Source organism: Rhinichthys klamathensis, unplaced genomic scaffold, assembly GCF_029890125.1.
Source record: "Rhinichthys klamathensis goyatoka isolate OS25496 unplaced genomic scaffold, OSU_Roscu_1.1 h1tg000419l_1, whole genome shotgun sequence".
Lineage (NCBI taxonomy): Eukaryota > Metazoa > Chordata > Actinopteri > Cypriniformes > Leuciscidae > Rhinichthys > Rhinichthys klamathensis.
Genome location: NW_026606917.1, coordinates 1040889 through 1066344, shown reverse-complemented (window position 1 = coordinate 1066344; position 25456 = coordinate 1040889). Strand labels below are relative to the sequence as shown.

The window sequence follows — 25456 nt, the reverse complement described above, 5'->3', positions numbered from 1 at the left end:
TTAACGATTCAATGAACAATCACTTGCAGTTCCTGAATGAATCAGCCGTTTGAACAAATCGTTTGAATGAATGACTCCCTGAGACAGTGACTTGCCGCCACCTACTGGCGGGTTTAGTTTCACATTTAAAGGACCCTGTAATTAAAATGTTACAATTAGAAATCAGTTCATATTTAAATATTGAATTAAGAATTGAATATATCATAGCTTTATTTATGCAATTGTAAATGGAGTATAAATATATTAATGCCAGTTCTGATGCTGCTTCTGTGTCTCCTCTGCACTGCAAAGATGGATTTTGATTTAATGATTTAATATAACTGGTAACAGTGGTATTGTGTTATTATTCTAATATAATTTAATTTGAATGTTAGAATTTGACATAAAAGGTACCTCGAAGTAAAAAAAAAAAAAAAAGTCCATATATGGGTGAAAATGCCCCTGGAACTCAATTTAAGGTTGCAAATATTGCCCTTTAATAAAAAAATGTTAATTCCTTTCACTGCTGTGAACTGACCACTGCATAGAATATGAAAAATATGAATATCTTCGTGAGTCAGCTGTCAACAACAGGCCTAAACCAGCCATGGTACCAGTACACAAACACAATCAGTAAAATATCATCTAATTATCATCAACAAAACTTTGAAAATATTGAGACATTTTTTTTTTCAATATTGCGCACCCCTAATGTAAGGTATTAATTTTGATTTCTTCAGGTCTTAAAAAGGTCTTAAAAAGCCTTAAATTTGACTTTAAAAAGTGTGCAGATACCCTGGTATTTACTATAGTAATAACTATAAATTATGCATAATTACATGCAACAAACCCTATAGTAAGGACATGTAGTTAATTATTATTACTCAGTACTTAAATGTAGTATAATTACACTGGACACCTTGAAATAAAGTGTAACAGATATTTCTGTGATTGGCTACAAAGCCAAGAGTGTTTGAAAGCAGCCGGCTATCCGTGGGTACCGCTATTGCAGAACGCCCGGGATCGTCACATTAAATGATCAAATAAATCTTTGGCGGGACAAAGATTAATTTTGACGGCTGCCAAAAAGTTTTCAATGCAGGAAAAACCCTGATCATAAATCATTTATTTATAGTGGAGTATATATTTATTACAAATAAATTGGATGCAAATAATTATATATTTATAAAATCAGCTATAAAAAATATAATATATGAGTATATCTGACATACTTCGAGCTGTAGTATGAAAAAAAAAAAAAAAAATCAGAACGAGGAATTTAAACCAAATTATGCACTGGCACATTTACTTGAATTGTATTATGAATTATTTGATTTGGTGAAACAATGGTTGTTAAACATTCATATGCATGTTCAGTAAATGTCTGAGAGACTGAAGGATGTTTCCTGTGCTCTCTGCAGTGTGATGAGTGTTTGTGCTGGCAGCATGGGACGTGTATGGGTCTGTACGAGGACAGTGTCCCAGACAGCTACAGCTGCTACGTCTGCAGAGACCCACCAGGTGAGAGACTTGAACTTCCCCCAAAATCATCTTAGTTTAGTGTATATTAACTTTCATTTTGAAATTAGTCTTTCTGTACTGTGTGTGTTGGTAAAACAAGGATTACGATCAAAATATGACAACCACATCAATACATTTTGTTGTCTTGCTTTTTTTAAAATGTTTACATGTGCCTTTGTCTGTATCTAGCCCAGAGACAGAGTCAAAGGTTCTGGTATGATAAAGACTGGCTGAGCAGCGGTCACATGTATGGCTTGTCTTTCCTGGAGGAGAACTACTCCCACCAGAACAGTAAGAAAGTGACAGCCGCCCATCAGCTTCTAGGGGACGTCCACCGTGTGTTTGAGGTCCTGAACGGCCTTCAGCTCAAGATGAGCATCCTACAGTTAGTAATTCTTTTGTCTAATGCTCTTAATGTGTAAACGACTATTAGGTAAATCTGTGAAAGTGCAGTAGGAGCTTCAGTTATAAATCAAAGCTGCCTCCTCTTTTAGGACACAAGCCCATCCAGACCTGAAACTCTGGCGGCAGCCCTGGAAACCTGTAGACGGCCTACGGAGGAAGGCGGCAGGTGATTCTGGCATTACTACTCCTTTCCCCCCCTCACCCCCTGAAATGGGAGTGAGCGAATTTGAGACAATGAAAAGCGAAGTCCCGTCGCCCGTGGAGACGCATGTCTCTTTCCAAGACTCGTACATTAGCAGCGAGCATTGCTACCAGAAGCCCCGTACGTACTACCCAGCGGTGGAGAGAAGGCTTGTGGTGGAGACGCGGGGCGGTTCTGAGCTGGAGGACAGTCTCAGGAGCACTGAGGACCTACTGGAGATGGCCGAGCAGAGGTACAGCATGCCTCTGGACCACGACCAGCACAAGCTTCAGCTGGCCGACCGCTCTTTTAGTAAGGTGAGTTGCAAGCAACTTATTACCTATTTGGCCAAGTGCACACTGTAAGACAAAAGCTTGTCGGCCAATGCACATTTGACTCGGCACATCTGTTTTTAAACCAGTTTGAGATGTTTTCAAACCGGTTTGAGATCTGTTTCCAAACCGTTTTGAGATCTGTTTCCAAACCGTTTTGAGATCTGTTTCCAAACGGGTTTGAGATCTGTTTCCAAACGGGTTTGAGATCTGTTTCCAAACGGGTTTGAGATCTGTTTCCAAACGGGTTTGAGATCTGTTTCCAAGCGGGTTTGAGATCTGTTTCCAAACGGGTTTGAGATCTGTTTCCAAACGGGTTTGAGATCTGTTTCCAAACTGGTTTGAGATCTGTTTCCAAACGGGTTTGAGATCTGTTTCCAAACGGGTTTGAGATCTGTTTCCAAACGGGTTTGAGATCTGTTTCCAAACGGGTTTGAGATCTGTTTCCAAACGGGTTTGAGATCTGTTTCCAAACGGGTTTGAGATCTGTTTTCAAACGGGTTTGAGATCTGTTTTCAAACGGGTTTGAGATCTGTTTCCAAACGGGTTTGAGATCTGTTTCCAAACGGGTTTGAGATCTGTTTTCAAACGAGTTTGAGATCTGTTTCCAAACGGGTTTGAGATCTGTTTCCAAACGGGTTTGAGATCTGTTTCCAAACGGGTTTGAGATCTGTTTCCAAACGGGTTTGAGATCTGTTTCCAAACGGGTTTGAGATCTGTTTCCAAACGGGTTTGAGATCTGTTTCCAAACGGGTTTGAGATCTGTTTCCAAACGGGTTTGAGATCTGTTTCCAAACGGGTTTGAGATCTGTTTCCAAACCGGTTTGATGTCTTTTGCCAAACCGGTTCAAAGTCTGTTTTGCGAAACGGTTCACAATCTATTTTCAAACCTGTTCAAATTCTGTTGTAGTATCTGCAAATAGTCACAGCATGCCTTACATTTGCGTACACTTGAAATCATCACTAGATACCATGCATTTTGTTATGCTGTGCAATGTGCATAAAACCTGAACTAATTAGATTGGCTTAAAGAGATTTGGGATGCTAGGATGAACAACCATCTAATTTATTTCACATTATTAATAATGCGAGAGCACCAGTACACGCCAAAGATGCGACTCATGAGTTTCTGTTTTCAGGAGCTGGAGTGCCGTATGAAGCGACTGGTTTCCGCTGAGCAGGAAAAGAGCTGTGTGGTGGAAATCAAGGAAGAGGAGCCTGACCCTGTGACCCCTGAGCCTAAGCCTGACCCTGATCTTGTGCTGCACCAGCAGTGGCAGCTGAACCTGCTGGAGCACATTGAAGCAGTGCAGGACGAAGTCACACACAGAATGGACCTTATTGAGAGAGAACTAGACGGTGAGACTACAATATCTTTTAAACATTTCTGGTTTAAAACTACTTAAACAATAAATGTAATTTCAGATGGGTGTGGTTAATTCGTTGCTCATATTAACATGTTGAAATCACTATGCAGTGCTGGAGAGCTGGCTAGACTTCACAGGTGAGCTGGAACCTCCAGATCCACTGGCGCGCCTCCCTCAGCTGAAACATCGCATCAGACAACTGCTGACTGACCTGGGAACAGTCCAGCAGATCGCACTCTGCTCCTCGTCCTCTTGAGGGCACCAGAGGACACACAAACGGCTCAAACTGAATCCGATGCACAATGGAGTCCCTTAAAGTCTGGCAAAAAAAACCTACGGAAATGATTATGTGTGCCTGGTTTTTGAGAGAAAACCCCTAAACGAATCAAGCTAACGTTGATGCGACCGTTTCTGTGGCACATGCATGTTGGAGTGACTGGTGTGGTCAACGGTTAGAAAAGACTGAGACGAAAGATATCTGATGCAAACAACAGTTTTTTTTGTGTTTTTTTTGTATTTGTATTTGTGGAATTTAATGCTTCATTGTAGCACTTGGCTGTGTCTGTCATAGACTTAGGAGATTTTGTTTTTAATGTAATTTCCTCTGTATCCTTGACATGCTAAATAATCATTTTATGTTAATTCATAAGTGATCGTCTTGGACTCTCTCGGCACTCTTTGCTCTGTGTAAAGAGCTTAAGGACCCGGATGGTATTTTGCTGTAGTTTAAAAGAAAAAATGTTAAATATGACTATAACAATATGAAAATATATTTTAATCTGAAAATACTTGCATTTTACTTCTATATTTGTACTTAAAAGTCAAGTAATCTTTGTAAATAACCCAAACAGTTGCTTATTACATTTTCTTTTTATTTCTGATTTAAACTTGTATTTACAGTAAAGACTTTCTGTAATCTTTGATCTGTTGTGAATACTGTAGTTTTGGGCTTTCTGCCTATAACCTTCTGGTTTTTGACGCAATTGATGTTGCTTTCATTTCAGAACAGCGGGGCTTTGTTTCCACTGGTACATTAAACAAGCACAGAATGATGAAATCTTGCATACGGAATTTTTGTTTGTATATTTTTTTTTCTTTGTATTTCTTGTTTTCCCAATGATTCTGAACTTGTTTCTGATTCCGTTTTTTTTTTTTTTTTTGTCTGTTGCTTTCAAGTCTACAAGATTGTTTTTGATTAAGACATTAGATGCCTTTAAGTTATTGTAATTGTGAATTTAAGTTATTGATTCTGCCACCTATTTACTTCTGTCCATTGGTTTTCTTTTATACAGTGCGAGGCTGAGTATTGTATGGTCAGAGAGAGAACGAGAGAAAAGCTGGGGTCTTTTTAGTGTTCTCGCCCTTTGGTGTTAGTTTTTTTTAATTTTTTTTATAGACCCTAAAAAGAACTGCCTGATATCTTATTTCAGGCCAATGCTAGTGTCATTCACCCTCAAATACACAAACTACATTTGATATAAATCTGTGAATTTATAAAATCCTGCCGATGGGTATTTGAAGGGTTTGTGTTTCTCTGTACAGCTATTGAGCAGTCCATTGACTGTTACTCAGTATTGTCTCTTGTATTTTTATATCTGCCCTGTTGCTTTCAAGGCACTGGAAATTTAGTTACGGATTAAGTATTGCAATTTCTTCTTTTTTTTTTACATATAATTTTTCCATTGTTGGTATCTTTTTTGGATTTGGGGGTCCCCTGGGAATCTATAAGTTCTGCGAAATATTGACACATAATCCAAATGCCAGAAAATAAATGCAAACATTTAAACTTAAAAAGTTGTTTGTTTTCACTTAGTCTAAAATTCCTGGAAGATGATGGAAATATTTCTTAAATAATGTTTTGTTGCAAGTTATTAAATTATAATTTTACCACTTATGTATAAATAATGTAAACCTAATGTTTAAATTAACGTAAATTATTTTGGTAACACTTTACAATAAGGTTTTATTATAGTTAACATCAGTTAACTAACTTATTTAACATGAACTAGAATGAACAATACTTCTACAGCAACTATTAATCTTATTTAATGTTAATTTCAACATTTGCTAATGATTCAAATTAAATGTATTTGTTAACATAGTTAATGCCCTGAACTAACATTAATAAAGATGAATAAATACTCTAGCAAATGTGCTGCTCATTGTAAGTTCGTTAGTTAATACATTAACGAATTAACCTTATTGTAAAGTGGTACTAATATTTTAAACCCTATACATCTTCATAATTGTAAGAAATACAACGGTTTTTTTTATTCTATAGATAAAAAAAACTCTAAATATGCATGGTTGAATTTAATAACATCTAGCCAATGGTAAATATTCTAATATGGATTTATATTATTAAATTTAAAATGCTTTAGCACTTTAATTGACCGGTTATAGTACTTTGTTGGAAGTTTATTTAGGCTCTTTATCCCACGTTTGATAATTACTGGTGTGTGTGTGTGTGTGTGTGTGTGTGGCAGAAGAAGATTTTTAAATGTCTTTAATGGTTTAGCAACACGCTGTTATATATTTTTTAAAAATGTGTATAAAGTAAGTTAAATGTGGGCTTTTGAAGTCATGACGACACCTGTCCTGTGCAGAGTGTGCGCGCGCGTGTTTGACTGGAGTGTCTCGTGAGCTCCTCCTCCGTCAGCGCGAGGAAGCAACTAGATCACCGCCTCACTCTCTCTCACACACACTCCAGTGACTACAACCACAACACGCTTTACAATTCACTCCGGGCAACGCGTTCAGGTTTTATCCAGCACATTTTGATCTTCGTGAACGGGTGAGCAGTGATCTTTTCATGTTTTAAGTCCTGGCTTGAGTTGGTCAGTTCTTGCGCGAGCACGCGAGCTAACAGTAGGCTAGCGCTAGACATCGAAAGAAGGAGACATAACGGATTTATTAACGGACGCTCAGTCAATAATACTTAATAATAGAGCTATTTTGTCAATAATAGATATGGAAGAAGGTAACGGTATCATTTTCGCCTCTTTTCTCGTTACTGCTTGAAGCCTGGATGTGTAACGTTAAAGACTGATAACTGACACCAGCTAGTCCTGTCATATCTTGACAGCATTATTGTAAAATTAGACTCTTCGATGAAATTGGGTACATTTAATTCATGATTTGATTGTTCTTTTTATTTAGTGTTTGTTTGAACGTGTTTAGCACTCTGAACTGTTGAGTTTAACTTCTTCCGAGCACTTCCAGGATCAAATCTGTTTGGACTTTAGTCTCTTCGGGGTGGGAGACTGTAACGTTACGATTTTTTTTTTTTTTGTTGTTGATGAAATATATTTATGTTTTAGAAGCAGAGGGTGTAAAAAAAAATGGAGTCGAAACTCTTATCGTTGTTGCTGAAGTCAGTCGGTGTGCGTCATTCTATAATATTCTTTCTCAAATGTGTTCTACAACTTAAAATACAACTTAAGCCCTGGGATCCGTTGTAAATTGGTAATAATACTGTATTGCCTTAGATACCCCAGGGCAGATTGTGGGGCATCTCTGCCTGTGTTTTATAAAAGGGCTGCTAACTTAGTTACCCAAAATACTGCAAGAGAAACAACACAGCACCAGCAAAGCTGTTTGATTAGTGTCATCAGTCCAGATGCTCTAGTACAGGGCTGTTCACTAACAAGTGGGCCAAAAAAAATAATAATATGGACAGACAGAGACGCATTCTTTTGCCAACTGAAGGATACTAGCTATAGATAGCAGTTGTATGATATATATAACCTCTGTCAGTCGGTCCCATTTTTGGGGCATAGACCCCTAAATGACATTTCCAACTTAAATTAATTTCAGACATTCGCTGTAAGCTGTTGACCAATCAGAGCAGAGTAGACCAATCATAACAGACTGAACCATCTGACCAATCAGAGCAAAGTAGACCAATTACAACAGACTGGCCCATCTGACCAATCAGAGCAGAGTAGACCAATCACAACAGACTGGGCCATCTGACCAATCAGAGTAGAGTAGGGATCGACCGATATGGATTTTTTAGTGCCGATACCGATACCGATTTTTTTCCCATCAGCCTTAGCCGATGACCGATACGGGCTGCCGATTTTCTTGAGCCGATTTTTGGAGCCGATACATTTTGCTCCCTCAATTTACATCATAAAAATGACATGATGTTAACAAATGTTACAGGTCTCAATTTAATAAAAGTAACATTTTTTTAAAGTAAAAAAATCAATATTTAACAAATAGTAAAAACATGTGAGGTAGAACAAGAACAAGTAGATAAACAATATTTAACAAATATTAAAAACATGAGGTAGAACAAAAAAAAGTTCACTGCTGAAAATAAATATTTAAGCAAAAATAAAATAATTACACTATTGCACACAGTAGCAACCAGCATAATAAAGTGCACAGTGCACACTGTACTTCATTTTAAAAGTAACGAACTATTTACTGCCATGGTTTAAATTTTTCTACATAAAATAAAATGAGCATGTCTAGTCTCTAATATCACTGCGATGGCGAGGGAGACACACACCACACGCGTCCAAACCTCAGCCAGGTGGTCGCTGAATAAATCTCCCACAAAAAGCACGGAACAACGTTGGTATTACTTAATCCTATGACCAGTGTTCGTAACAGCTACCGTACGCATACTAGGGGTGTCAAAATTGCTCAAATGGCGTTTGTATATTCCCTCTAAAAAACATATTTGAACATCGTCGTGCATTTGGTCAATGTCGCGCATTACGTCAATAACAGGACAAATTAATACAAAGAGACATAACTACTAGTATTAAGTAGCTTATTTGAGTTTAAACATATTTGACAACGTATTACTACAAAAAAAAACGAGTAAATCAACTAATGGCCAAGACCGCAGAGCTCACTCTGGCTCGCCCGGACTCGCAGGCGCACTCTCTCTCTCCGCGCATACCGGTTTAAATGAACAACAACAAACAAATGTTGAGTGCTGATCAAGAGTTTTGTGCAAGCAATTTAAGGTATATAGCAGGCTTCATTCAGTGATTGAAACAAATACATTAATTGAAGTTTCACAGTAACATTACATAGAACCGACACTGAGCGAGCTGTGCTGTGGTAATGTTAGTCTGCTACCGCGGGCGTGTTTTTCCACATTCGAATATTAATTTTCACCTTCAAAATTCAGTTTTTTTTAAACTATTCGAATATATACCGGTATTCGTATTTAGAATATTCATTGACAGCCCTAATGCATACTGAACGGATAGCCTACAGCTATTTGCAGCTCCCTAAATACAATGGCAAGCAAGCAGTTTTATAGACGAGTCATTCGCGTTTTCCATTAGGACCCACAAACTTGCTTAGCTATATAGTTGCAACCACATAACAGTTATAGAGCAACGTGTTTCCATTTTCAAAGTGTTTGACAATATTTCAGCAGTCAAACAGTTAAAAGATGCTTTGAAAGTTTAAAAGTTACCGTTATCTTGAAGCGCAGGTTGCACTCTGCTAGTGGGGGAGGGGCAGTGCAGGGTCTGCACGTGAACGGCAGCGTCTCCAGCAGCACAGAGCTGCCTGTGGACGCCTGTCTATAAATAATGCCGGGAAAAAACTATCGGCGAACGCAGCAGCCGCGTATCGGCCGATTCCGATACACGTAAAAACCGCAAATATCGGCCCGATATATCGGCTGGCCGATATATCGGTCGATCACTAGAGTAGAGTAGACCAATCACAACAGACTGGGCCATCTGACCAATCAGAACAGAGATCAATCACAATAAACTGGGCCAGCTGACCAATCAGAGCAAAGTAGACCAATCACAACAGACTGAGCCATCTGACCAATCAGAGCAAAGTAGACCAATCACAACAGACTGGGTCATCTGACCAATCAGAGCAGAGTAGACCAATCACAACAGACTGGGCCATCTGACCAATCAGACCAGAGTAGACCAATCACAACAGACGGCCATCTGACCAATCAGAGCAGAGTAGACCAATCACAACAGACTGGGCCATCTGACCAATCAGAGCAGAGTAGACCAATCACAACAGACTGGGCCATCTGACCAATCAGAACAGAGATCAATCACAATAAACTGGGCCAGCTGACCAATCAGAGCAAAGTAGACCAATCACAACAGACTGGGTCATCTGACCAATCAGAGCAAAGTAGACCAATCACAACAGACTGGGTCATCTGACCAATCAGAGCAGAGTAGACCAATCACAACAGACTGGGCCACCTGACCAATCAGAGCAGAGTAGACCAATCACAACAGACTGGGCCATCTGACCAATCAGAGCAGAGTAGACCAACCACAACAGACTGGGTCATCTGACCAATCAGAGCAGAGTAGACCAATCACAACAGACTGGGTCATCTGACCAATCAGAGCAGAATAGACCAATCACAACAGACTGGCCCATCTGACCAATCAGAACAGAGATCAATCACAACAGACTGAGCCATCTGACCAATCAGAGTAGAGTAGACCAATCACAACAGACTGGGTCATCTGACCAATCAGAGCAGAGTAGACCAATCACAACAGACTGGGCCATCTGACCAATCAGAGTAGAGTAGACCAATCACAACAGACAGGGTCATCTGACCAATCAGAGCAGAGTAGACCAATCACAACAGACTGGGTCATCTGACCAATCAGAGCAAAGTAGACCAATCACAACTAGGGCTGCAACTAACGATTATTTTGATAATCGATTAATCGGACGATTATTTTTTCGATTAAACGGGTAAAACATTCAATTAGATTTTTTGTTTATTATGACTAAATAAAACCCGGTTACACTTTATTTTAAGGTGTCCTTGTTACAGTGTAATTATATATTTAAGTACAGAGTAATATTAAGTAACTACATGTACTTACTTTAGGAATAGGGTAGGATTAGGTTGAGGGTTAGTTGCATGTAATTATGCATAATTTACTGTTATTACTACAGTAAGTACATGTAACATGGACACATCGTAAAATAAAGTGTTACCTAAAACCCTAAATTAGGATATTTATGTGTAAAAGTGTACTTTAAAAAGTGCAAAAGCCACACATTGAATTTTACAAATATCAATATTTGCATTGTTTTTAATGATAATTGCTGATGGCAATGGCAAGTTCAGATGTGAAGATATAAACTAAAAACATCTCAAATATATAATTCATTTAATTTTTATTTAAAATGAATTGAATTATAAGGATAATAAATATAGAAAGACTGAAAACAAGCGTGTGAACATAGAGCCGCAGTAGATCGCGTTTGAAAAACAATTAAAACTTAATAGTAGACAAATGCTATATAAAGAGCAGAATGGAGGTACGCAGCAAGCTAACAGGCTTGATTAAAAAGATAGGAAAAATGATGCATTAGTGCACAAACATTCGCTGAAAACCACTGAGTACAGTGCCTAAAAAACAATAATTTACTGCTGCTGTTATTAACTGCCTTTATATTTAGTGCTTTGCTTTGTAAAGACCGTTTTAATTTAATATTTCTGCGGTTGCACTATTTTAATCCATCACTTATGTTGCGAGCGAACTGATAGCGCAACCTGATGCTCGAGACGCAAAATACAGACATCCCAAGTCTCTTGGAAGTTCTGGAAGTCACCCGCATATTGATAGCGGCTCCCTGATGCTCGCAAATTAGTTCAAACTCCCGGGATTTGAGCGCGCAAGCAAGAGCGCGCATGCGAGACAGAAGAGACTGTGCTCCAAACCGTGTAGCGCGAGCGCGCGGCAGAGCAACGGAGGGAGAGAAACCTTGCGTGTGTGCCTCATGAAGCGCGTGTAAGACAGAGAGCATCCTGATTGGCCTGTTTCAACCAATCACCAGTAAACGTGATTAAGCAGACCAACTAATCGATAATGACATTCGTTTACAACGATTTTCATAATCGATTATTATCGATTTTATCGATTAGTTGTTGCAGCCCTAATCACAACAGACTTGGCCATCTGACCAATCAGAGCAAAGTAGACCAATCACAACAGACTGGCCCATCTGACCAATCAGAGCAGAGTAGACCAATCACAACAGACTGGCCCATCTGACCAATCAGAGCAGAGTAGACCAATCACAACAGACTGGGCCATCTGACCAATCAGAGCAAAGTAGACCAATCACAACAGACTGGCCCATCTGACCAATCAGAGCAGAGTAGACCAATCACAACAGACTGGCCCATCTGACCAATCAGAGCAGAGTAGACCAATCACAACAGACGGGGTCATCTGACCAATCAGAGCAGAGTAGACCAATCACAACAGACTGAGCCATCTGACCAATCAGAGCAAAGTAGACCAATCACAACAGACTGGGCCATCTGACCAATCAGAGCAGAGTAGACCAATCACAACAGACTGGCCCATCTGACCAATCAGAGCAGAGTAGACCAATCACAACAGACGGGGTCATCTGACCAATCAGAGCAGAGTATGCTCTTGGAAAAGAGAGACTGGATCCTTGATTGATCTTTTTCAGACACTGTGAGAAAAGAGGTAAAGCTGCAATGTATATTATGACAAAAATAAAGTGAAAGTGGTTTTTTTTGTTGTAGGATGCATGTAACCCTATTTTAGGAGACCTCCAAAACAAAATTAGGAACCTTTTTAAGGAACCACTTTAAGTTGTGGGGTCCTCTGCAAAAATGCGTAACATTTAGGTTGATGGACATTCCTAAACATGTTTGATATAGCTTACATTCAATGTAAGCCGCGCCAATCAGTCTGGCACACTTTAAACAGTCACTGTCTCATGAAATAGATGCATCCCATCATTCCAAATCAGTGTGAGCTGTTATTTCAGGTGCCACAAGAGAGGCGTTTGCCACACATACATGCCGAAACGGCATTACAGCTGAGCGCACCTTCAAGGACGTGTTTTAAAGAGCCGAATCATGCCTGTGCCCCCATGGGGATGAGTCTCAGGAGGACTTGTTTTATCTGCCTAATGTCACTCCTGCAGTGGAGATGATTTACTGCCTGGGCTACAGGAGATGACATCACATGGATGTGTTTAGGGCTGCCCCTGACGAAAGATTTTTCTAGTCGACTATGTTGTTCATTTAAACGAATAGTCAATTACGTGCATGTTTATTATATTGATTTTATTATTCAAATATATACGGTGGGGGGGGAGGCCTGGGACAATAAATCGAGGCATCGTGTTTCTTCAAACGATTCTGGATCGATTTTGAGATTTGCATCGCGATAATGTAATGTATTTCACATTACAACAATTTCTCATTTTAATTGTCTTAATTAATTTTCAAACGTTAAACCATCAAACCTTTATTTTGATGGAAAACTGGGAGCTTTAAGTAGCCTTCGATCTTTTTGCTGAGAATCTTTGGACCTTGTTTTGTTTATTAAAGGAGCCATAGTTTCTCGCACTGTTTGGATGTTTTAATGTTATTGTTTTGATTGTATAGATGGCACAACAGGAAGGGATACCAAGCACATTTCTGGACAGATCACACTTGTTTTCACTGTTGTTCTATTGATCGGGTTACTCTCCTCCCATTGCTATGCCAACAACCTCCCCGGGTGACAGCTGTTGTGTGTTTACTCTGGTTCCTTAATTTCCATTGGCTGTGCTCCTCACAGTCCTCCATCAATCCACGCCTGCTTCTATTTCTGGTGGCGTCCCCCTTGGGAGGACTGGAGCGCATGGCCTCCGCTGGATTCCTGGAGAGGTGGACTGGTGCATCCAATGCTCCTCACGGGCAGAGCTGTTGTTTATCTGTCGCCACCTATCTGATCACTTCCAGGGGGGAAAAGCAGCTGTCAGATCGCAAACCAGCTAGAACTGGAAGTATTTGATGGAGTTTTCTTTCACAATCCTAATTTGATTATTAGGTTATGTTTTTTTTAGAGAGAAAACCCCATGGTTTCATTGTCTTGGCACTCAAGCCTGCCATCAGAATGTTGCTGCTACACGCTTTGTCTAATGAGCTGCATGTTCATGTCATTACTCTGAGGAGCTAACAACTCAAACCAGCTGGCACGACAGGCCTGTGGATCAGGATCTGTCTGTAGCAGCATATCATTTCAGACCTGAGTGAGTGTCACTAAGCCCCGTTTCTTTGATCTGGGAACGTCTGACTAGGTGGCACAGCGTGAAGCAGACAAGTCTGTTCTCTCGCACCATTAGGACAAATTGTAGGTGTAGCCTTTGGCTTGCTTAGTTGGGGACACTTATGTTCAACAATATTATTGATCTACCTGCATTGACACCATTGAATGAGAACTGAACTGAGCTGGAACAACGGCCGAAACAAACTTTTTTTGCATTATTTTACTGTTATAACTGTAAAGCTGCTTTGAAACAATCTGTATTGTAAAAAGCACTATATAAATAAAGGTGACTTGACTATAAATGAGAACCCCATCACTGAACGCCTTGCAATAGCAATAACTTTGTATTGTCAACAGTTGGATTACCTTAATATTGACATGCTATGCCACCCTTTATTTAGCACCAGTGGACATGCTTTAAGCTTTATGGAGAAAGAAAGACCAATACTGATCGTCTAATTGTCCTATATTTCTCCTTTTTGACTCAATAATAACAAATAATCGTTAGACTTAAACTATATTAGCAATATCTAAATGGCTGAATTTTTTTTTTAAATGTTTTTAGAGGATCTGTCAATGCAATAAATACATGAAATAAGTTACTTTACCTGTAAATATGGTCCTGTTTGTCAGTAAACGCAGTATTAAAGGACTGATTAGGTCAAAGAAAGTTTGTAAAAAAAAAAAAAAATCCAGTCCAAGCAATTGTCAGTCTGTCTGTACTTTTATGGTTAAAATAATTATCCACATTTTGGTTGTTTGTTAATGTGTAACCTATAACTTATAAGAATTAAAGCTATAAAGCTGTTTGGAAACACAGGCAAAAATGAATGTATCATAAAACTGGTATTTTGAGTGAAATGACATTTGAGGGAAATGGTTTATTGAAAAAGAAGAAATGCAGAATGGGGTTGTGTTTCAATTCATCGGTTGCTGATTGGATGGAGGCAGGTCTGGATATGAACTTGCAGTCGTTTGTAAGAAAGAGTTTAAGCAGACTAAATGTTTGGAGGAGTCCTGCATACATTATCAGAGAGAAATTTGTTTTACCAGAAGATTGAGAAAAAAGATGAAATGTATACATGGATGAATCGTTCACAATAAGATTAATAACATGCATTTAGAAAATAGAATAATTGTCTGCTTTTGTTAAACTCATGATTGCAAATCCGAAACTGCAAATTGCTTTAGCTCTGCCGGAATGGGAGCCCTCAGGACTGGGTCCCTTGACACTTTTGCTGTAATTACAGTTAATGATAAAGTTAGTCAGGTAGCCTACTAGCAGACAGAGTATAAAAATGGATCATGAAAAAGCATGTGGGAGTTTGTTTCCCACATGGTCTCTTTAAATATGCCCTATATAACTAGTCTCCCATTCAGTAAATGTGACTGTCAATCCCTTCTTTGAGTAGAAGAGTGGAGAGCTCTTATATAAGTGGATATGAGACGATATCCACAGATCATCCAGAATTCTCTTATCTGAAACATGACAGCTGAACCGTTGTCTTGCCTTCCGATATCCATTTGGGAGGCAATACAATTGTTAACCAGATTACAACTCTACAGAGCTCATTTCTCAAGAAAAGGCTTCTGCCACGGCTGTAATGTTCTCATTATCATAATCTTAAGAGGCCATTTTGTTTGTGCTTTGCAACTGGTGAATTCTGTATAAAGTGCAGTCCTTTTGTCCTACCTTGCCCCCCTCTCCCCTCTGTGTGTCTCTCTCTCTCTCTCTCTCTCTCTCTCTCTCTCTCTCTCTCTCTCTCTCTCTCTCTCTCTCTCTCTCTCTCTCTCTCTCTCTCTCTCTCTCTCTCTCACTCTCTCTCTCTCTCTCTCTTTCAGCTTGGTTGTAATTGTAGATTCTGCTGTACTGTTTTGAAAGGGCTGGTTTTCTGAGGTCCAGTTACCTGATCCTGGAAGAAAGTAGACACTCACTGTCCAAGGGAGAGCTACTGTTAAATTACGCTGCTGCACATAGGTATTACAGAAGTGTCCTTCCTTTCCTCTTCATTCATACCCTGTAAACATTGATTTCCCATACCAGAGAAAAGTATAGACCCCCCCCCCCCCCCCCCTAGAAATGTGTGGTGATTTGTGACACTGCCCTGTGCCTGTATTTTCTGTATTTTATTCTTCTATTGCTGTGCTCGGGAGGTTTTTGAGTGTGTGTCATCCCAGCCAATAACGATGCGTGGCACAGGTGAGGGCGGGAGTTTGAATGTTGTGCTTGCAAACAGTAACTGAACATTTCTGCATAGTGCACTTGTCCTACTGTAGTTTAAGGACGACATGTTTGAAATGTCTCAGTTTTTTTTGTCCATACAGTTGTAGCAAATAACCTTTAAAGAAATATTAATAATCAATCATAACTTGTTATAATGAATATTTGGATCAGTTAATAGAATTAACTTAAAGGAGCTGTATGTAAGATTGTGGCCAAAATTGGTACTGCAATCACTTTCAAATTACTGTAGAGCTGTGTATCCCCTCCCCCTCCCCCCTGACTCGAGGTTGCCAGATAGGCTGCAGGATCCAGCAGGAACATAGGCTGCTACAAGGAGCTTTCAACTAGAGCAGAGCTGGCAACTCGGATGCCGAAACACTACTGACTTCGTGATTGGTAGATAGGTGGAGGGTGGAGCTTCAGGCCAAAACACAAGATGACAACATCAACATCAGTTGAGGGCTGCAACTTCACTTTTTAAATGACAATATCGTGGCCGTACTAACTGTTGTCAGTGATATAAGTATTTGACATGAACATGATTTCTTAATGTCTAGAGACACATCAGGGCCATTTTATGATTAATTGAATTACATTTCTTACATACAGCTCCTTTAAAGTGTGTATGTCAGGTTAAATTTGTAATTATGATTAACACAAAATAGTTAGGGGAAATGCACGTTTGACAAGTTGATGTATTGTTTTGTATGTTTTTCGATACCTAAAGGCAGAATATAAGATGAAAAAGTTCGTTATTTTCAGTACTTACTTAAAACTGCTCCTCCCCCCAAAGGAACCGTTTGACGTCATAAGAGGGAGACGTCTCCCAGGGCGCTGAGAAAGTGAGTTTGTGAGCTGTGTTGATAATTGTACGAGTGATGGAGCGAGAGAATTAGTGATTAGGACATTTATTTAGTTATTTAAGTTAGGTAGTTAGTTAGGTATACGCAGGCGTATTTTCACGATGGTGAATTACTGCGTTTGTGCTGGGTGCAAAAACGCCGTTAAAACCGGTCACAGAGTCCACTTTTTCCCAAAAAGCAGGTCTGTGTTCCGTGCCTGGGTCAACTTTGTTCGGACCAAACGCGCTGACTTCAGTGCTGCTTCGGTATCCAAGACTTCGGTCATTTGCAGCGCACATTTCTTCCAGTTTTTATGTTTCCACTGTTCAATCGCGCCCGCGCCTCTCTCTCTCTCTCTCTCTCTCTCTCTCTCTCTCTCTCTCTCACACCAACATATTCCAGCATTGCAATCTTGACATCGCAGCCTGTTCATTATAGCCACGGAGCTTCAGAGCTAAAGCGGAGCTACAGATTAGGTGTCCCTAAATAACCCGCCTATCTAACAGTAGTTCCGCATTAATTAATTTGCACGCGAGTTTTACTATTCAATACGAATACATGTACCGTTCCACCTCTAAGTTATGCCTATAGCCTACTTACCAAGACACCTGACCAACTCTCCACTGGTTCTCTTCACACCAGATGTTTATGTTTCTTCGATAGGAATTATTTAAATTTCTGTGTGGCTCCTCATCTGTCTCACGCGGCATGCCTGGGAGGCTCAAAATCGTATGGCTGTGGGCTATCGTAGGTTTGAGGGACAACTTTTTTGGCACGTCTCCCTCTTGTGACGTCACAGCTCAGCTGTGTTTTAAAAATATGATCTTGACAGAAATGGCTATAAAGCTTACTGTAAGGCAATTACAGTAATAATTTTAATGATAATTACATTTTCACTCAGACATCTAAACCTTATTATATCTAAAGAAAAAAAAACCTGACATACACACTTTAATGTAGTAAAATTAATATTACAATCAATTAACCTGTTTGTGCCGTGAACATTCAGTGTTAATTGTTTATTTATTCTAAAAAATTTACATTTCCGGGGTAAGGGAAATGTCTTTCTTACTGTACAGTTCTACTAAGTGGGCAGCAGTGGTTCATCTAGGTTGTCTACAAACCGGAAGGTTGGTGGTTCAATCCCCGGTTCCACCTGACCAAGTGTCGAGGTGTCCATGAGCAAGACACCTAACCCCAGCTGCTCCCGACGAGCTGGATGGCTGACACCGCCGTCGGTGTATGAATGAGTGTGTGAATGGGTGAATGAGAGGCAAAATGTAAAGTGCTTTGGTGGCCATTGGGTCAGTGAAAGCGCTATATAAATGCAGTCCATTTACCATTTACTAAGAGCAAGTAGTCAAAATCTGCATGATTAGGGACTCCAGTATATATAAGCTTAAAATACGGACAACTTTATGTGTGACATGAACAAGATTTTAACTAGACTAAACACTTAAGCTACTCTAACATACATGCATACAGTTTACCAAGGGAAAGAGAGCTGAAGCAAAATACAGGAAAGCACTAAACTACTTCTGCTGAACACAAAGAAAGATATTTTGGAGAATGTCTGTTACCAAACAGTTGATGGATCCCATTGACTTCCATTGTTTGGAGAAAAAAAAATACTATGGAAGTCAATGGGATTCATCAACTGTTTGGTTACCTATATTCTTCACAATATCATCTTTTGTGTTCAGCAGAAGAAAGAAACTCATACAGGTTTGGAACAACTTGAGGGAGAGTAGATGATGACAGAATTTTCATTTTTGGGTGAACTATCCCTTTAAAGAGCCTAGACCAATCAATGTATGAGAGATAAAAATAGAAATGTGTAGAGTGGTCGATATTTTGTCTGCAATAAAACCTGATTGGTGGCTTTGGCAAAGCCGTAATCTTTCTTAGGGAACCATTTGTTGAGAGGGTCTGTAAATCAAAGGTTGCGGGCTAACCTCAATGTGTGGTCTCACCACTAATGCTGTACAGTCTCACACTCTGAGTAATAATTCAGAAGCTTTCTCTTCAAGAAATCATGGGTAATTAGCATCACTGCAGTGTCTCTTTTGTCTCTAATCTCAAGCAGTAACGCAACAGCCTTTCCAGCATGGTTTCTGTTGATCTATTGTAATAAGTGCCTTAAATCGACCCAAGTGGCCCAGTTTATGCAGGTGTCAGGAGACAGCCAGACGCTCTGCTTCAAAGGTTTGGTAAGTCCACAGGGCATCACATCTGGTTGTTCTCGGTCCATGTTGTCTCTGGTTAGAGGGGCAGGCCGTCTCACAGCAGCTGCTCCATTCTGCCACTGGCAGGAAGCCACTAATGAGATCGCTAACAGAATGACGCCAGAGACCTTAATGAACAACAACATGCACAGGAGACAAATAAAGGGGCAGTTGTAGAGGAACTGTACTTCAGTTCGGAGTCGAGCACAATGAGACTGCAGTCTTATAACATGACTTTGTTTTCCTCAACATTTCTGTTCCTCGCAGTCTTAACTGAATACCAACATGAGGAAACTCTTGACAGGCAGTGATGCTTTATGAAATATTGAGTAGATGGGAGTAGATGTTGACACATTTTCAGAAGCTTTGCAGTCATCATTTAAGGCCAGCGTGAGTTTAGGACTTTGCTGGTTAAGTCCTGCCACATAGTCTGCTTGGAGTCAAGTGTACTGTCTCTGTGTGTGTCCAGTGCTGAAGGCAGTGTGGATGCTGGGACGTCTCTGTGTCCTGGCGAAGGGGTTACTTGGCTGACTCTCCTTTTGCCTGGTTTGCCACTGTAATAAGAGTTTATGCCAGTGCGCACACTGACAGCAGAGTGTTTTCCTTGTGCATACTCTGTTGTTTTGTTTCTTTCTGAAGATGCTGTTTGTTCCTGGATGTTTAAAAACCTTTTTTTCTTTGCTGAACAAACTATGGCTCTGTCTTGAGGTCTGCTGAAGTCTGGCAATACTGCTGCAACCAGCTGCAACACACTCTTTATACCACGGTTTATGGCATTCCTGTAAATGGGGAAGAGATTTGAAGTGCTTCAAGTTTTGGATGCAACATATTTTGGCAAAACATATTTTAGTCAGAATTATTGTGTTCCTGTTCCGTTGCGCTCCATCTGATTTTGTTTGTTTGTTTCCTGTCCCATTCAACTGATTTCCTACAATGCTATAAGCAGCATAATGTATTTAAAAATAATCCTCTTTAAAGCAAAAGAGCTCTAGGTTGTGGTCCTGATCACCCTTTCAGAGTATGATTTATTATAATGGCACACTCTACCATTATACCTTGTGTTGTTTCATATTGAGGTTGAAATTGTAAACTAATCTAGTTGTCATGACTTTCATGCTGTTTTACGGAGAAAATCTCCAGAATATATCCTAAATTATTTCAGGGGTACAAAAACGTTTGCGGGCAAAAATAGCTACTTATTAGGGGTGTGATGACATATCGTGCTACGAGATCTCGCGAGACTAAAATGTGACGAGATTTCTCATCGAGTGAAAAGCGGTCTCGTGGTATCGCCATGACGGAGCGTGAGGTTGAAATTGGTGTATGCCACCGCTACATTCACAATCACATTACATGCCTCCACTGTTGTTTTGGTGTTTTTTATACAAATAAAACCCCTTGTTAAACGTCTGCTCTGCTCATCCAGGACGAGTTGCAGTCGCACACAGTGCAGTAGGAATCACACAGTTCACCTAGTTGTGACTCTGGTCTCAAAGTCCCGTAAGACAAGGGAGGCTCCGTTTCTGAACTTTTAATCGGATCGCAAGAACTGTACACAAACGCACAAGCCTAACTCACTTGCTCATTTCTCTCTACCCCGCTTTTTTCCCCCCTGAACTCACCGCATTAACCCCATAACTGCCGGGGCAAAACAAATCCGCAATTTCACAACAATTATAAAGAGTCTGTGCGCTACAGTATAGGCCTACTTTGATTATGGTTGCACTTGCACTTATTGTTTGCACTTAGTTAGACTTACGAGAAAACTGTTATTTATTTTAGTTATTTATACTGTTTTTATTTCTCTGTTTAATTTGTGGAAAGGAGTTTAATCAGGAGGTCACACAGCCTCAATCAGAAGTTCTGGAAGCTCATAAATGTAAAGTAAGGTCTGAAGAGAATCATGTAAAATCATACAGGAGAAAAGCCAGTCAGTTTAGTTTGTGGCAAAACCTTTTACAGTGCTTGTATACTGTCTTTCAATGCATATGATAATTAATATTCACAAGGAAGAACTGAAATGACATTCATTAGAAGATTATTAGCTAAAACATTTCAAAATGCACAGTCTGCAGACTATTTTTCCAGTCATGAACTTTGTCATTGAGGATTTCTATAAAATATTGTGCAAAAAATCTTATCTTGTCTCGTTCTCATGAACCCACTCTCGTGTTTCGTCTCGTCTCGTGAGATAAGTGTCTCGTCACACCCCTACTACATACTAAAATATCCTTTGTGGAGAATGAAATCCCAGAATCCACTATAAGCGCAAGAATCCAAGATGGCAGACGATGCAAGAAAAATGTTGAATGCAAATATCATTAATTTAGTACAGAAAAGCATTGATTACAAAGTTTCAAATAATGAAAAATTGACTATTTAACCCAGAATTTGTGTCATGTATATTTATGCTTATATTGTGTTTATTCTTGAGTCACCTGTATTAAAACTAATCGTGATTTGATTCTCCTGTGTGGAGCACGTTTTGTATGTATTCCTGCCTTTGTAGGACATGTTAAATCATGGGACGCTGTTCTTGAAGCTTGTTGGCTGTAAGCAGCAAAGCAACTCTGTAGATTTTGTAACTGAGCTGCAGTTTGCTAAAATGAAATAACTGACTCATATTTCATAACCCTCATCTAATTCATTTGAAAATAGACCTTTACATGTCAAGTCTAGGTTAGCTTTGTTTCTGCATCCAGTAAACAACTAGAAACGGGGCTCAGTTTTTCTGATGAAGACCGTGTTGACGTGACTCGCGGCAAGCCTCCTGATAAATGTGGTGGATGGTGGTGATGGTCATTTTTGCAATGACGGATCGCAGTGATAGGCATAATGATAATGTTGGCATGTTTAGAGATATACTTTGGCAGAAGGATGGGGTAATTACTGCCATTCTCTCTCCTCTTGATGAATTATCAGCTGGTTGTGGCTAATAATCAAATGGGTGGAGCTGATGGACATGGACTTGAGAAAAAAGGCAGATGTTCAAACCAATTTTCTCTCTCATCCCCTCTCTCATCCCCCCTTTCTTTACTCTGGAGTGAAGTGATTTTTTATTTTATTTTATTTGAAGAGTATTCTGGCTACTTTTTCCGTAGAGCTGGGGTTAAGTCAGTCATACGGAAAGTCATGCATATTTGAAACGACATGAGAGAGTAAATACTTAATTTAGTTACTTAATTTAGATTTGTGTGTGTGTGTGTGTGTGTGTGTGTGTGTGTGTGTGTGTGTGTGTGTGTGTGTGTGTGTGTGTGTGTGTGTGTGTGTGTGTGTGTGTGTGTGTGTGTGTGTGTGTGTGTGTGTGTGTGTGTGTGTGTGTGTGTGTGTGTGTGTGTGTGTGTGTGTGAACTAGGCCTATTTCCTAATGTGGAGAGAGTGGGTGAAAATGCCTTTCTTTCTGATTAAGCTGGCTCAAATTAAAACGGAGTCAGGTCCATTTAAATACAAATCTTGCGTAAAATCCCAAAGCATGTTAAACTCCCATCAACTCAAATCCACTGTTGAAGGGTTAGATTTCCGTTTGTCCCATGAGCTGATTAGAGCACAGACAGATTAGTGCGCTGCTGGTTAGTGTGTTTTGTTTTCTTTAGTTTATTTGGATGCATTAATCAGGCTTTGCCTTTCTCAGCATCATACTATGTAGAATATGGGTCAACACATTCATTTATGTCTTTGTTCCATGAGCTGCCGTTTATTACCAAACCAGCTGAATTAATTACCGGATGCTTAGGTTAGTTTTGCACTTGCTTTTAAATGGATCTCTTGCATAAGTTTATTCCATGTTTTGAAGCTCCTCATTTGCATCTGATTCTGCCCATGAATAACCTCTGCTCACTTGTTGGTGTGAAACATTTGTAGTAGAGCTGTACGATTCTGGATAAATTGAGAATCATGATTTTTTTTTTTTTTTTTTATAGAGATGCGATTCTCCCACAATTCTGAACAGACAAGAGACTAAACAAAATAATGACCCATTATTATAAATAAAAATGACCTAATTTAGTGGCATTCAGTATAGGATTTAAGTAGTCTATTTCAAATGGATTGCATACAGGCTGTCTCAAAAAATGCTAAATTTCCAATTTAAACTGTAATGAAATTAGTCGTTCGCACATCCCTACTTTTATTATCTAGTAGGCACTGATTTATTGAGTAAAATTTCAAAGTCATCAAATCAAGTCAATGATCTAAACTATCACTGCTGCGTATTGGTAAAGTTACACACAACACAACTTGTAGAGAGCTTATTTTATGTATAATCAAGTGCGCACTGGGTAGCAACCATTAGTCCGCGTTTTAAAACTCTGAGCGAACGCAGTGACGAATCATTTATGAGCGGCCATCAATACTACTCGTACGCCACAGCCTCTTTGTGCGGTTCCGCTTCTCTGCATTGCATTAGTCATTGAATAATTTCTTCTTTGCAGAGTTTAAAAGGTAATGGCACAATTTAAAAGGTAATGGCACGATTACTTTTTTAATCACTACTACCACAGGAAAACTCCACATTGCACCCAGTTTCAGAAATTTTGGTGAAAAACAATTACAAATGTCATTTTTCTAGAATGATTGTGGTGAATCTGTTGGGGGAGTTCATCTGCATAGATAAAGCTATTAAAAATGAAAAAGCTGAATACATTTTTACCACTGTTTTGAGTGTAATTTATCTTTTTTAGGGATGAACGATTTTGGGGAAAATATGAAAACTTGGGTATTCACACTTGGTTTTTCTCTTTAAAAGAACCAACTCAAAACTTCTTTCAGTAACCATAAAGTCTACAGAGTTTGACCCGGCCAGTATCGCTATAAATAATATAAAATAATAATTGTTTTTTATTATTATTATTAGCAAAAAGAATATTAAATGAATTAAGAAATTTATTGTAATACTCTTGTTCTGTAAAAAAAAGACGAAAAAAAAGAAAGTATTTAGTGTTACACACGAGCAACTCTTTCAGTGTAATGGTCAGAGCGGCTACGGTCAATTTCTGTGAAATACCAGATCATGAGCTGGACGCGTGTGAATAAACAGTGTTGCTCTTCACTCTGAAATGCACAGTGCATACAGTGTAAATATCATATTTCCTAATAGCTTAGTTGATAGCTGTATAGGTGTCTTTTACTTAAAGTGAAAAGGTTTACTATTCTGCATCTTTACACTTTTTTTCTCTACTGTAGTCTTACCTGTCTGTCATCTCTGTCATGGGACATCGGTCTGGACCCTACGACATCAGGACATAATCACAGCGCACCTTATATGGCATGAGGTGAATCATAACCCACTACCTCAATCTCGGTTTAAAAATGCCAGCTCTACTTCAGAGCTGCACATCTCCAAAGTAAAGTTTCTATCACATGCTCATAATGACTTCAGACTGGACTGAGATGAATGGAGAGTGGGCTCTTTGATCGTAATAGAGGTTTCATGAATCTCAGAGAAGCGATAATTATTTGGTGTTTTTACAGAATAATTAAAATGTGATAATTGGGGCCAATTACTTTCTAGATCATGTAGCTTATTGTATCAATGGGAAAAGATTTTAAATTAGAAACCTCATAACCTCCTAACATTCGGCTTCATGACTTCTCTTAACTATCACGATTCACTGAAGCTGGTTTTTCATCCTCCCTTATTTGAACTACCCACTCTCTCTTTGAAGCTACTCTCAAATCTGCAATTATCTTTCTACTTCACAAGCCTATAGCACTATTACTAATAATAAAGGAAGCTTACGGAGTCCTGGAAGGTCTCTCTTGAATGAAACCGAGAGGAAGGATGTTTTTTGCTTCCTGCTGATTACGTGATTTATTCAGAGAGGCGTGATTTGAACAGGTAAGCAAGAAAGGAGCCCTTCAGTTGTTGTTTTTATGACCTGAACCCACACGCATTCACCAACGCCCTGTAATTAGCGTTTCACACAGCCCGTAGAACATAATTAGTATTATTCTGCTGGAAAGTACAACTTCAGCAAATAATCAGTCCAAATTGGCTGGAATAAAATAGTTCCTAGTGAAGTTACATGTGCATGCTGTAGCAACCACGTGAGATTTTCACAGATCCTGGTTCCCATTCATTTACTCCTGGTACGTCACTGTCACCGCGCTGGTGGATAAGGAGACACTCGGGTAGTTGTAATCGGATTTAAACTAACAGGCTTAATGTGTAATGCTAGTAACTGTTCAGACTTTTGTGCTGTCTCAGTATTGTAGGATGTACATGATAATGTTTCAGAAAATAAACCATTTGACATGGAGATTTGGGAGAAAGGAGAAAAGGAGATAGCTTCTCAAAAGCTAATTTTGACACATTCGT

At 39.4% G+C, this 25456-nt stretch overlaps 2 protein-coding genes across 4 annotated transcripts in view; both read left to right on the top strand.

Moving 5' to 3' along the window:
• Window positions 1-5579, top strand: part of phf20b (PHD finger protein 20, b) — a 28668-nt gene extending 23089 nt beyond the window's left edge. For both annotated transcript variants that reach the window (XM_056235297.1, XM_056235296.1), the window contains 5 exons: window positions 1401-1500; window positions 1690-1885; window positions 1995-2403; window positions 3558-3777; window positions 3896-5579. In XM_056235297.1, coding sequence (XP_056091272.1) covers window positions 1401-1500; window positions 1690-1885; window positions 1995-2403; window positions 3558-3777; window positions 3896-4041 — 1071 coding nt within the window. In that variant the 3' untranslated portion in view covers window positions 4042-5579. The remainder of the gene's footprint in view (window positions 1-1400; window positions 1501-1689; window positions 1886-1994; window positions 2404-3557; window positions 3778-3895) is intronic.
• Window positions 5580-6487: 908 nt separating this feature from the next.
• The window catches only part of ndrg3b (ndrg family member 3b), a 57919-nt gene continuing 38950 nt past the window's right edge, over window positions 6488-25456 (top strand). For both annotated transcript variants that reach the window (XM_056235329.1, XM_056235330.1), the window contains exon 1: window positions 6488-6579. The gene's annotated coding sequence lies outside the window, so the exon portion shown is untranslated. The remainder of the gene's footprint in view (window positions 6580-25456) is intronic.